The 13,629-nt window shown below is 50.5% G+C and overlaps 1 protein-coding gene across 2 annotated transcripts in view; it reads right to left on the bottom strand.

Annotated features, from left to right (window-relative positions):
• Positions 1-13,629, bottom strand: part of LOC144168704 (DNA excision repair protein ERCC-6-like) — a 93,863-nt gene that overhangs the window by 37,228 nt on the left and 43,006 nt on the right. For both annotated transcript variants that reach the window (XM_077697640.1, XM_077697641.1), the window contains exons 12-15: positions 12,052-12,168; positions 11,439-11,534; positions 2,873-3,091; positions 2,185-2,295 (exon numbers count right to left, since the gene is read on the bottom strand). In XM_077697640.1, the coding sequence (XP_077553766.1) occupies positions 2,185-2,295; positions 2,873-3,091; positions 11,439-11,534; positions 12,052-12,168 (543 nt within the window). The remainder of the gene's footprint in view (positions 1-2,184; positions 2,296-2,872; positions 3,092-11,438; positions 11,535-12,051; positions 12,169-13,629) is intronic.

Genomic DNA, 13,629 nt, shown 5'->3' with positions numbered 1-13,629 from the left:
AATTTAAAAATTGCACGCTTGCGGGGGCCTGTTGAACGCAAAACAAACCTTCTTGCGCCATAAAAACGTTGCTGCGCGCGAACGAAGCCCAAACCGTACTCCACACTCCTTCTGTGCTCTTTGCTGTTCCGGCTGGTTTCGGCGGCTTGCGAACAAAGCACTAAATGTACTCTGCACTCCTCTGCTCTTGTTGTTCCACGACTTCGCCATTACGCTCCGTAGTTTTGTTGTTTGGCTGTGTTCCAACCTTTTTTTGAGCTCCTGATGTGCGCTGTGCGATGGGCCAGCACATGAGCTGCAGAGGCAGATTAAAACTGAAGGTGGTGGGGGGCATGCGTTGATGAACATGGAAACCGGCACTTCAGTGTGGACCCACTGCGTGTACGCTACGGGCGAAAACGAGAGGTTTCTGGGCGGTGAACAGCGATTGCCGCGCGTTTCGTGGTCCCAAAGACGGGAAGTTTCCCGGTATCGGAAAAGAAATTTTGGAGGGCCTTGATGGCATGGAAGACAGTGCGCTGTGGGCCGAGAACAAATGTGAAGCCGCAAGCGACTTCAGTGAGGAGGACAGCTCCATGGCGAGTGAAGGGCCACTATAGCATGTTGAGAATAAAAAAAGAAATTTGGTTACATAATTACCTACATGTTTTTATGAAAATGGTAAGGCTCTGACAGTGCTTCTCTTGGCAACTTTATTGTATAAAATTTCAACTTTTAAAAATCTCTCGCAATTTTTTCCCCCATAATGAACCCTCCCCCCAAATTCATGCCGATTTTTCTGGTAAAAAAAGGGGGTTCATTACATGAGTAAATACGGTACTACCTTTGCTTTTGGTACATGTGCTATACATGCCATAGACCCACCGCGGTGGCTCAGTGGCTAAGGCGTTGCGCTGCTGAGCACGAGGTCGCGGGTTCGATTCCCGGCCGCGGCGGCCGCTTTTCTGATGGAGGCGAAAAGCAAAAACGCCCGTGTGTACGAGATTTCGGCACAGGATAAAGATCCCCAGGTGGTCAAAATTAATCCAGAGCCCTCCACTACGGTGTGCCTCATTGCCTGTGTTGCGTCGGCGCGTTAAACCCCACAATCAATCAATCAATATACATGCCATAGATGATGTCACGAAACACACGAATGAGTAGGGAAATTTAAATTTTGGCTTAAACTGCTTCATTTCACAGTGAATGCAGCATTGCTTGCTGCCGGACAAGCGCTGAGGGTCCTATAAAAACCGCACATCTGTTGAATAAAACGAGCACGTATGTTGCCTTCACGGCCCCTTTAGATCTGAAAATGTGAATAAATTCGAAAACAGTCGTTTTGTGCACAAATGAAATTTGTCCTTGCAACTGCAATAAGAAAGCACATGTTTTTCCCCATTTGCATCCCCGTGAGTGTAGAAGTGAGGCCAGCTTTCCCCCTTGAGGGCCGCACGGTGGAACTTGCTGCCACCTGCTGGAGTTCCACCAGCCCTGGGTGGACTGGCTCAGTGGACAGAGTGCCCCAGTGGCTGCTACTTTGCGCAGCCTTTGAAAGGCACGTGTGCCAGACGAAGCGGCTAGCACGTGTCAGCGGTTGCATGCACAACCACACGACAGGATCAACTCATGCGAGCTAGTACAGCCCCTGCCAGCTGCAGTCCCAGTGCCTAGTGCAAGCTGGGCACCAGCGTTTGGTGAGCTGCGATTTCCCTTGCCTTCTCACAGCACACGGCATTATGCTAGTGCACAGTTCAGTGTCCCCAACCGGGTGTTGGGGTCATCAAAAGGACCGCCGAAACCTGCCCAGAGAACAAAACCTCACAGCTGGACCCCGCAGAAAAAAGCACAAACCTCCGTACAGCAAAGTGAGGTGCCCACCGTGGAGACCCCGGGACGTGGGAACACAGCATGCGCGTGACGCTGTGCATTCCAGCAAGCCTTATCCTTGACCCACACTGGCTGCCAAGATGGGCTGACGGCATCAAGAGCTGTAGCACCTGACCCCGCAGCCAGAGCATGCATAGGAAGCGAAGCACGCACTGCAACGGGCATGGTCCAGCGACCGTAAAATGTCACAATGAAAACCAGTGCAGACTACGAGGCTCTGTAGCCATGACGGCGAAGGAGACAGTAAGAGGCCAGCGGCCACCGCTCATTCGAGGCTTCTCCTGCGAGAAACACATGCTCCTGCCCTGCACCCACCTGGTTGAACTTGTTGATGGCCGGCTGCCTGGAGCCGATGGGAGTGGAGCCCGTCATGAGCATGTAGCTGTAGCCCTGCTCCTTCACAAAGCGCTCCAGGATGAGCAGCATCTGCAGGAGGGAGTCGCCCACCAAACTGTGATCAATGGCCACACGAGCAATTGACCGTGCAATTGAGCCAGCTTCGCGGAAGCTGGAACGGCAGCGGCTGGAAGCCAAGCGATGGAACAGGGCGTGGTTACGTCAAAAAGACCCCGTGGTCCACTACCTGGTCCACTACCCCCCGGCGAGGCTCGAGAGCGCATGTGGGCACCGCCATTCTGGCTACTGGTGCTGCCGTTCGTTCAGTCGGGGCCGCTAGAAGGCATAGACCACCACTTGCTTATCGGGCATTGCCCTCGGACCTACTGTGTTGTGCACCTTGGAACTGTTGGCCGTGCTTCCGTGTGAACCAAAACCGTCCCGTCTATAACGCCCCACCTTCTTCCTGCCCACCAGCGTTCGGCTCTCTGTCTGCGTGGTCCTTGGCCCATTCATAACAGGTCACAACAGCAGACAGTGCCTGGTGTACTGTTTCCCAGTTCCAAAAGCAAGCTCTACGTCACAGCAGAACGTCCTTAGAAGTTCCGGCGGGGGTAACAGGGGTTCAGTGAGCAGAGGAGGCTTGGCCTGCGACGGTGCCACCCACCTGCCGGCTCTGGGTGAACAGGAGTGCGCGGTGCCCCTGAGCGTGCCACAGCTTCAGCAGGGACTCCACGACGGCCATCTTGCCCGAGCGGCCCGGGAAGCCGTAGTGCATGTCGGCCGGCAGCGTGCGTGTGTCCGTGTCACCAAACACCTTGGGGCCCCCGTCGTACAGGTCAGGGTGGTTGCAGATCTTGCGGAGGTTGGTCAGGCCCACAAACACCTGCCACAGAACAGCGGGAAGGGGGGCTCAGCCCAAAACTGCCAATTCCACTGCTCAACTTAAAGGGGCCACGATGACAGAATGCCAGCCCGACTCATTCAGAAGACTGCCTCGTTAGAATGACACCGACACAACATGAAATGAAAACTTCAGTCAAATAAGCTATACAATTAGGAAACAAGAGAGTGGCCGCGCAACCTACCAGCACTTTCCCCACGCTAGGACCTATGGTCGGCTGTGCAATTGGCTGAGGCCGTCAAAAGCAAACGCATGTTAGGCAGGAACTTCCAGAACGAGCTACTTGCGTAATGCACAGTCTTTTTATAGCAGTAAGAATGGCTGGGTAGACAATGGAAGTTGCAAAAGTTCACGTAAACACCGAAGCACCAGTGCATGCTAAACGCACTATGTATGCCGATTATAGCTGCACAGCTGCCTGGCATAATGAGCTTACACTGGCCGACTGGCACAAGCGACACCGTCTTCTGTGACTCGGTTTCTCGAGCATACTCAAGGTTTCACGAAATGAGTACTATCAACCCTAACAAAAATCTCCCAGGCACAAATGTGGTCAAAAACAGAGAGAGTGCGGACGATTATAGCTGCACAGCTGCCTGGCATAATGAGCTTACACTGGCCGACTGGCACAAGCGACACCGTCTTCTGTGACTCGGTTTCTCGAGCATACTCAAGGTTTCACGAAATGAGTACTATCAACCCTAACAAAAATCTCCAAGGCACAAATGTGGTCAAAAACAGAGAGAGTGCGGACGATTATAGCTGCACAGCTGCCTGGCATAATGAGCTTACACTGGCCGACTGGCACAAGCGACACCGTCTTCTGTGACTCGGTTTCTCGAGCATACTCAAGGTTTCACGAAATGAGTACTATCAACCCTAACAAAAATCTCCCAGGCACAACTGTGGTCAAAAACAGAGAGAGTGCGGACGATTATAGCTGCACAGCTGCCTGGCATAATGAGCTTACACTGGCCGACTGGCACAAGCGACACCGTCTTCTGTGACTCGGTTTCTCGAGCATACTCAAGGTTTCACGAAATGAGTACTATCAACCCTAACAAAAATCTCCCAGGCACAAATGTGGTCAAAAACAGAGAGAGTGCGGACGATTATAGCTGCACAGCTGCCTGGCATAATGAGCTTACACTGGCCGACTGGCACAAGCGACACCGTCTTCTGTGACTCGGTTTCTCGAGCATACTCAAGGTTTCACGAAATGAGTACTATCAACCCTAACAAAAATCTCCCAGGCACAACTGTGGTCAAAAACAGAGAGAGTGCGGACGATTATAGCTGCACAGCTGCCTGGCATAATGAGCTTACACTGGCCGACTGGCACAAGCGACACCGTCTTCTGTGACTCGGTTTCTCGAGCATACTCAAGGTTTCACGAAATGAGTACTATCAACCCTAACAAAAATCTCCCAGGCACAAATGTGGTCAAAAACAGAGAGAGTGCGGACGATTATAGCTGCACAGCTGCCTGGCATAATGAGCTTACACTGGCCGACTGGCACAAGCGACACCGTCTTCTGTGACTCGGTTTCTCGAGCATACTCAAGGTTTCACGAAATGAGTACTATCAACCCTAACAAAAATCTCCCAGGCACAAATGTGGTCAAAAACAGAGAGAGTGCGGACGATTATAGCTGCACAGCTGCCTGGCATAATGAGCTTACACTGGCCGACTGGCACAAGCGACACCGTCTTCTGTGACTCGGTTTCTCGAGCATACTCAAGGTTTCACGAAATGAGTACTATCAACCCTAAAAAAAATCTCCCAGGCACAAATGTGGTCAAAAACAGAGAGAGTGCGGACGATTATAGCTGCACAGCTGCCTGGCATAATGAGCTTACACTGGCCGACTGGCACAAGCGACACCGTCTTCTGTGACTCGGTTTCTCGAGCATACTCAAGGTTTCACGAAATGAGTACTATCAACCCTAACAAAAATCTCCCAGGCACAAATGTGGTCAAAAACAGAGAGAGTGCGGACGATTATAGCTGCACAGCTGCCTGGCATAATGAGCTTACACTGGCCGACTGGCACAAGCGACACCGTCTTCTGTGACTCGGTTTCTCGAGCATACTCAAGGTTTCACGAAATGAGTACTATCAACCCTAACAAAAATCTCCCAGGCACAAATGTGGTCAAAAACAGAGAGAGTGCGGACGATTATAGCTGCACAGCTGCCTGGCATAATGAGCTTACACTGGCCGACTGGCACAAGCGACACCGTCTTCTGTGACTCGGTTTCTCGAGCATACTCAAGGTTTCACGAAATGAGTACTATCAACCCTAACAAAAATCTCCCAGGCACAAATGTGGTCAAAAACAGAGAGAGTGCGGACGATTATAGCTGCACAGCTGCCTGGCATAATGAGCTTACACTGGCCGACTGGCACAAGCGACACCGTCTTCTGTGACTCGGTTTCTCGAGCATACTCAAGGTTTCACGAAATGAGTACTATCAACCCTAACAAAAATCTCCCAGGCACAACTGTGGTCAAAAACAGAGAGAGTGCGGACGATTATAGCTGCACAGCTGCCTGGCATAATGAGCTTACACTGGCCGACTGGCACAAGCGACACCGTCTTCTGTGACTCGGTTTCTCGAGCATACTCAAGGTTTCACGAAATGAGTACTATCAACCCTAACAAAAATCTCCCAGGCACAAATGTGGTCAAAAACAGAGAGAGTGCGGACGATTATAGCTGCACAGCTGCCTGGCATAATGAGCTTACACTGGCCGACTGGCACAAGCGACACCGTCTTCTGTGACTCGGTTTCTCGAGCATACTCAAGGTTTCACGAAATGAGTACTATCAACCCTAACAAAAATCTCCCAGGCACAAATGTGGTCAAAAACAGAGAGAGTGCGGACGATTATAGCTGCACAGCTGCCTGGCATAATGAGCTTACACTGGCCGACTGGCACAAGCGACACCGTCTTCTGTGACTCGGTTTCTCGAGCATACTCAAGGTTTCACGAAATGAGTACTATCAACCCTAACAAAAATCTCCCAGGCACAACTGTGGTCAAAAACAGAGAGAGTGCGGACGATTATAGCTGCACAGCTGCCTGGCATAATGAGCTTACACTGGCCGACTGGCACAAGCGACACCGTCTTCTGTGACTCGGTTTCTCGAGCATACTCAAGGTTTCACGAAATGAGTACTATCAACCCTAACAAAAATCTCCCAGGCACAAATGTGGTCAAAAACAGAGAGAGTGCGGACGATTATAGCTGCACAGCTGCCTGGCATAATGAGCTTACACTGGCCGACTGGCACAAGCGACACCGTCTTCTGTGACTCGGTTTCTCGAGCATACTCAAGGTTTCACGAAATGAGTACTATCAACCCTAACAAAAATCTCCCAGGCACAAATGTGGTCAAAAACAGAGAGAGTGCGGACGATTATAGCTGCACAGCTGCCTGGCATAATGAGCTTACACTGGCCGACTGGCACAAGCGACACCGTCTTCTGTGACTCGGTTTCTCGAGCATACTCAAGGTTTCACGAAATGAGTACTATCAACCCTAACAAAAATCTCCCAGGCACAAATGTGGTCAAAAACAGAGAGAGTGCGGACGATTATAGCTGCACAGCTGCCTGGCATACTGAGCTTACACTGGCCGACTGGCACAAGCGACACCGTCTTCTGTGACTCGGTTTCTCGAGCATACTCAAGGTTTCACGAAATGAGTACTATCAACCCTAACAAAAATCTCCCAGGCACAACTGTGGTCAAAAACAGAGAGAGTGCGGACGATTATAGCTGCACAGCTGCCTGGCATAATGAGCTTACACTGGCCGACTGGCACAAGCGACACCGTCTTCTGTGACTCGGTTTCTCGAGCATACTCAAGGTTTCACGAAATGAGTACTATCAACCCTAACAAAAATCTCCCAGGCACAAATGTGGTCAAAAACAGAGAGAGTGCGGACGATTATAGCTGCACAGCTGCCTGGCATAATGAGCTTACACTGGCCGACTGGCACAAGCGACACCGTCTTCTGTGACTCGGTTTCTCGAGCATACTCAAGGTTTCACGAAATGAGTACTATCAACCCTAACAAAAATCTCCCAGGCACAAATGTGGTCAAAAACAGAGAGAGTGCGGACGATTATAGCTGCACAGCTGCCTGGCATAATGAGCTTACACTGGCCGACTGGCACAAGCGACACCGTCTTCTGTGACTCGGTTTCTCGAGCATACTCAAGGTTTCACGAAATGAGTACTATCAACCCTAACAAAAATCTCCCAGGCACAAATGTGGTCAAAAACAGAGAGAGTGCGGACGATTATAGCTGCACAGCTGCCTGGCATAATGAGCTTACACTGGCCGACTGGCACAAGCGACACCGTCTTCTGTGACTCGGTTTCTCGAGCATACTCAAGGTTTCACGAAATGAGTACTATCAACCCTAACAAAAATCTCCCAGGCACAAATGTGGTCAAAAACAGAGAGAGTGCGGACGATTATAGCTGCACAGCTGCCTGGCATAATGAGCTTACACTGGCCGACTGGCACAAGCGACACCGTCTTCTGTGACTCGGTTTCTCGAGCATACTCAAGGTTTCACGAAATGAGTACTATCAACCCTAACAAAAATCTCCCAGGCACAAATGTGGTCAAAAACAGAGAGAGTGCGGACGATTATAGCTGCACAGCTGCCTGGCATAATGAGCTTACACTGGCCGACTGGCACAAGCGACACCGTCTTCTGTGACTCGGTTTCTCGAGCATACTCAAGGTTTCACGAAATGAGTACTATCAACCCTAACAAAAATCTCCCAGGCACAAATGTGGTCAAAAACAGAGAGAGTGCGGACGATTATAGCTGCACAGCTGCCTGGCATAATGAGCTTACACTGGCCGACTGGCACAAGCGACACCGTCTTCTGTGACTCGGTTTCTCGAGCATACTCAAGGTTTCACGAAATGAGTACTATCAACCCTAACAAAAATCTCCCAGGCACAAATGTGGTCAAAAACAGAGAGAGTGCGGACGATTATAGCTGCACAGCTGCCTGGCATAATGAGCTTACACTGGCCGACTGGCACAAGCGACACCGTCTTCTGTGACTCGGTTTCTCGAGCATACTCAAGGTTTCACGAAATGAGTACTATCAACCCTAAAAAAAATCTCCCAGGCACAAATGTGGTCAAAAACAGAGAGAGTGCGGACGATTATAGCTGCACAGCTGCCTGGCATAATGAGCTTACACTGGCCGACTGGCACAAGCGACACCGTCTTCTGTGACTCGGTTTCTCGAGCATACTCAAGGTTTCACGAAATGAGTACTATCAACCCTAACAAAAATCTCCCAGGCACAAATGTGGTCAAAAACAGAGAGAGTGCGGACGATTATAGCTGCACAGCTGCCTGGCATAATGAGCTTACACTGGCCGACTGGCACAAGCGACACCGTCTTCTGTGACTCGGTTTCTCGAGCATACTCAAGGTTTCACGAAATGAGTACTATCAACCCTAACAAAAATCTCCCAGGCACAAATGTGGTCAAAAACAGAGAGAGTGCGGACGATTATAGCTGCACAGCTGCCTGGCATAATGAGCTTACACTGGCCGACTGGCACAAGCGACACCGTCTTCTGTGACTCGGTTTCTCGAGCATACTCAAGGTTTCACGAAATGAGTACTATCAACCCTAACAAAAATCTCCCAGGCACAAATGTGGTCAAAAACAGAGAGAGTGCGGACGATTATAGCTGCACAGCTGCCTGGCATAATGAGCTTACACTGGCCGACTGGCACAAGCGACACCGTCTTCTGTGACTCGGTTTCTCGAGCATACTCAAGGTTTCACGAAATGAGTACTATCAACCCTAACAAAAATCTCCCAGGCACAACTGTGGTCAAAAACAGAGAGAGTGCGGACAATGGTCCTAAGCAGTATTGTGGCACAACCTTGGGCGACAAACGGTAAACGAGGCAAAAAAAACACGTCTGGCCATTCGCTGCAGTCATAGTCGTTGTACAAACAATCATTCAAGCATATGCCCTAAACACGTACTAGTTGCTGACGTCACAAAATTCCGTTTGATTTCTCAGTGACTAAAGCATCGTTGACTGCTGGACAAGCGCTGGGAGAACTATAAAACACCTAACCTTTCAAATAAACAACCCTGTATGTTGTCCTCGTGGCCCACTCAGCCTAATAGAAAATGTGCCGAGATGCCACACGCCGCCCTAAACCAACCTAAAAGATACCAGGCCACCCGCACTTATGAAGAGAATGCGTAGAATGGAGCCAAGCAAACATGTTGCAGTGAAAAGGAATTCACAGCTCCTGCAAAAATGTTGCCACTGCTAGGGCTTGAACTCAGGTTGTACGCGCCAAAACAGCTCAACTGGAGTTCAACCCACCAAGCAGCCGCACGTCCACCGAGCTTACTCGTCCATGGGAGTAAAGGGACAACAGAGGCGGAATGAAATTCTGTTTCAACTGGAAGAGCGCACGTTTCGTAGCTCTCTCGGCTTTTGTTCGACGAGGAATGGGCAGACACAGCTGGCGTTTCTCCCATCTGTGCTTCCCTTTCGTTGCCTCCCGACGTTGCGTCACCAAGTCTCGAGCATCAGCGCTGGCCCCTTTGTTTTCCATGTCCAGGCCATGGCAGACTACCGCAGTGTTTCTCTGCCCAAGGCTGGGACTTTTACGATTTTTCACTGATGGAGCGGGACAAACACTTGGGTGCTCAAGCGGCCGGTGTGGCCGCCTACTCCGACGTCCCAGACCCCACCAAGCCAGCTGCGAGGAAGGGGGGCCTGTGAAGAAATTTAAATGTCAGGCACCGTTCAGGAGGGCACCTTCCCTTCCCCTCAGCTGGCGATCACAGCCCTCTCAGGCGGCACGAACCTTTCACGGCAGCTGCCCTGCTCAAACCTAACAAGGGCAGAGCGACGCACGCTTTGCAGATGGCCAACGGCGGCTCGAGGCGAGCAGAAAAGCACAAGGCCAGATCAGTGGGCCAACTTTTTCCTCCGCACTTCCCAGGACAGGCAGCCAGGGCCTCAAACTTCCGGAAAGCGGCGTTCCTTGCAGCCCTCATTGGTCCCGTAATGCGCTCTCATCGGAGAAAGTGGGAAACCAGCAGCAGTGCCCCGGTTTTCCACAGAGAGAACAACCATCAATTTTACAGTATTTTTAAATTTAAAAATGGAATAAGTATTTCATTTCTGCACAAATCTTGATAATTCTCTTTGTGTCTATCTCTGCACGACACAAACAACAGATGTAAAGTCTGAAAAGTACCACAAAGAAAAGTGTTGCAGGGGTCCTTTAAGAAGCTCATGATACCACCGGAAAAAAATAAGTTTAGTACATGCGTACATTTAACCAGAAAAAAAAAAAACCCTTGGAATGTTTCAACAAAAATCTCAATTTTCCACCAACTCTCAGCTTGAAAAATAGCACCCAATTTTTACCACCCCCCTCCCCCAACCTTAAAAAAGTGTAAAAACTGTGAAAACGAAAAACCCTATGTATGTTTACTTCCACGAAACAAAGACAACTTTCTCTGCACTTGCAGTACAGCAGAGCAGCGAAATCGGACATGGCACGGAAGCGTTGCCAGCGTGAGCCACTCCACTGCCAGGCTTGACAACTTGCGTCCACAGCCCGCACCCCTGCCACACACGGCACATGCGAATGCTGTTGGTTGACTGCTACGGAAGAACACCAAATGACGGTAAGGGCATCCGGCAATCAAATGAGCAGCGTCTACAGCCGAGGTCCGTCACTGAAGGAGGAGATTCAATAACAGACTGTATAGTGTCTGAAACCTACGAGTAAACCAGTATTTTCACTTGCACATTGTGTTATAAGGAAAAAGAGGGCAAGGAGCCCCTTTGCAAAGCTTCGCCATGTCTCTGCTACCCAGATATCGATTGGTTGCTTGTGGTGAGAGAGTCCCTGGATTAAAACGGGGCTACACTTTTCTCATCTGAAGAGTCGCGTTTTAAAAACATTGCGGTTGTTGCATTTACGTTATCCCCTCGTAATTGTGTGGGTTTCCCGGTCATCACTGCTGTCATCCTCAAATGTCATTTTCTTGCAGACCCACACGGCCAAATGCAACGCTGGAGGACATCGGACAGGGCAGGGTTGGCGTTGCTGCCACTGACCGCTTGTGAGGAACTAGGCAGCAGGTGGTGCTTGCGACTCTCTTGAAATTGTGGGACCCCTGTGGCACCCCAGCAGAACAACCGGCAAACATCCTGACACCATCTGCAAGCCACCGTTTGCACTAGGCAGCCTCAAAAACAACTGTGGGAGCAGATGCCGCACCGACCTGCAGCCTGCCCGTAAGGATGTTGGCCACTTCCCCAGAGTCCAGGTACTGCTGGTACAGCTCTCGCTGGTGGTCCGTCAGCCGGCAGAACAGCACCTGCACAGGAGGCGCTTGCTACGCACGGGCCGCACAAGACTCCCAACAACGGTGGTGCTGGCCGCTTAATCGCAAAATTCTACTGCAAGCTGAGAGATTACAGAGGAAGCCATGGTCCAGTATCGAAGTGCAGCACAAGACGAGGGACAGTCCCTGCACTTGGGTACTCCACCGTGCGCCAACGCTCTGCTGAAGCAGTGGCCAGCCGCTTTCTGGCAACTTCTCCACGGATCTCAAGTTGTGGTTGACTGTCTCATCCTCTCAATGCCCGTGTGCAGTTAGCACGCCTCTCGTGGCAGTGGTCACACGTTGTGCCACCACTGCCAATATTTCGTCACAAGGTTTGTGAACATTTCTCGCGTCCTTTCACCAGAAGAAGCGTCTTCCGTGGCTGGAGTCCCCACAGGCTGGTACTCGCAAACTGAGCACAGCTGTCCGGGAGGCCCCTCTAAAGGGGCAGCCCTTTGCGAAGAGAGAATTGCCAAATAGCTGAGCGGGGGGAAAGAGGCCAGCCCACCTGCTCGTTCTTGCTGGGCAGGCGGAGGTGGCTGCGGACGTCGTCCTTCATCCGGCGCAGCAGGTACGGCTTGATGGTGTCCCTCAGCACCGTAGCGCACTTGTACGCCGTCTGCACCTGCCGACAGCAAGAGGGCCCTTTCCACTCGGCCGCCATCAAGGGGAAGCCCCGACACCTGCTGCTGTACTGCCCATCTGAGACGGAGGCCAGAATGGCTGCTTGCAACTCCGGCCGGTCTTTCTTTGCAATGATCAAGCTTCTTCCTTTGTAATTTGCGATGTGTACTATTCAACATATTCGATTTGAAATTATTCGTCCAAATCACTATCTGCTTCGAATTCACTTGGAAACTCAAATTCACGCTCGCCCGTCCCTGGCCTAGAGGAGACACCTTTTTCAGCTCCGCTGCAAGGGACAGACGTCTCAAAAGCCAAAAATCGGCCCAAAAGCCACTTAAAGATGCACAAAACCACCTGGGCAAGCCACTCACTCTTCGCTCCCCGTTTCTTTGCTTTTTTTTAATTGTGCACTCTTACCTGTTATGAATGCCATTTTTTGGTGTGAAATTGTAGCAACCTCACTGCTGTTTTTGTGCGTGCTACCGCATGTAGATACTGCCCACTCCCCGATGTATCTCCTATTGTTACAACAGTGTCTCATCTTTTGTTTTGTATTTGCCCCCTATAGCGTGCAAGTCATGGTGAGCAAATAAATGTTTACAGCCTCCCAAAGAAACACCTACACGGGGTGACCATATTCCTGGAAGCGGAAAACGGGACACACCATCGTGGGAGGCGGCCACGTTCAAAAAACAAAAGGTTGAGGTTGGCAGCAAACATTTTAATGAGAGGACTGCTGTCATATAAAAGTTACATTTTGCACTGAGCCCTCCTCCCGGCTGAGGGAACACTCGCACTCACAGCTCGGTTACGTGCTCATTTCAGAGGCCCCACTTTGGGTTCTTCGTTGGTGTATTTCTAATTTTGTTAAGCCCAACTTCATCCCACAAGACTCACTCGTGAAATTCTTCACACTGTGCAGAAAGCTCAGCCGCACAAGCGACACAGCAGGTTGATGTCCACGTCGAGTTCACAATGTGAAAAAAAAAAAAAGCGTCACGCTAGAGCTGTGGCTCCAGGAAAACACAGGGCCAGTTCCGCGACGCAAGAAATCGCAGCGCAGCGTACGTGCCTTGTTGCCGTCTCTTTGGACACTTGCACCCATCTCTCAGGGGCCGAGATTCCCAAAAAGCTCCAAACTTCTGGTTTCTTCTCAATGCATGGTCAACTGGTGAAGTAATGCCTCTTCAAAGTCATTTTCGGCTAGAAATTTCTAGGCATTCTCTGGCAAGAATAGATGTAAAGTTTACTGTCTGGGCAAATATTTGAGAGCACTTAAGGTCATGTTTGTAATGTATACTTGTAGCGAGTCGGAACACTTTTGGTCTGATCAACTTGCTTGGCACCAATATCGAAACTATGCATTCCTGCAAAAACGGGACATGACTGTTCATTGGGACTCCCGTATTTTTGTCCCAATAAACAGGCAGAAGTGGACCTCAAAACCAGAAATGTCCCC

The sequence above is a fragment of the Haemaphysalis longicornis genome, unplaced genomic scaffold (assembly GCF_048455015.1).
Source record: "Haemaphysalis longicornis isolate Haplotype H1 unplaced genomic scaffold, Haemaphysalis longicornis Haplotype H1 scaffold_2, whole genome shotgun sequence".
Lineage (NCBI taxonomy): Eukaryota > Metazoa > Arthropoda > Arachnida > Ixodida > Ixodidae > Haemaphysalis > Haemaphysalis longicornis.
Note: the sequence above shows the minus strand (reverse complement) of the source record. Positions and strands in the feature narration are given on the sequence as shown.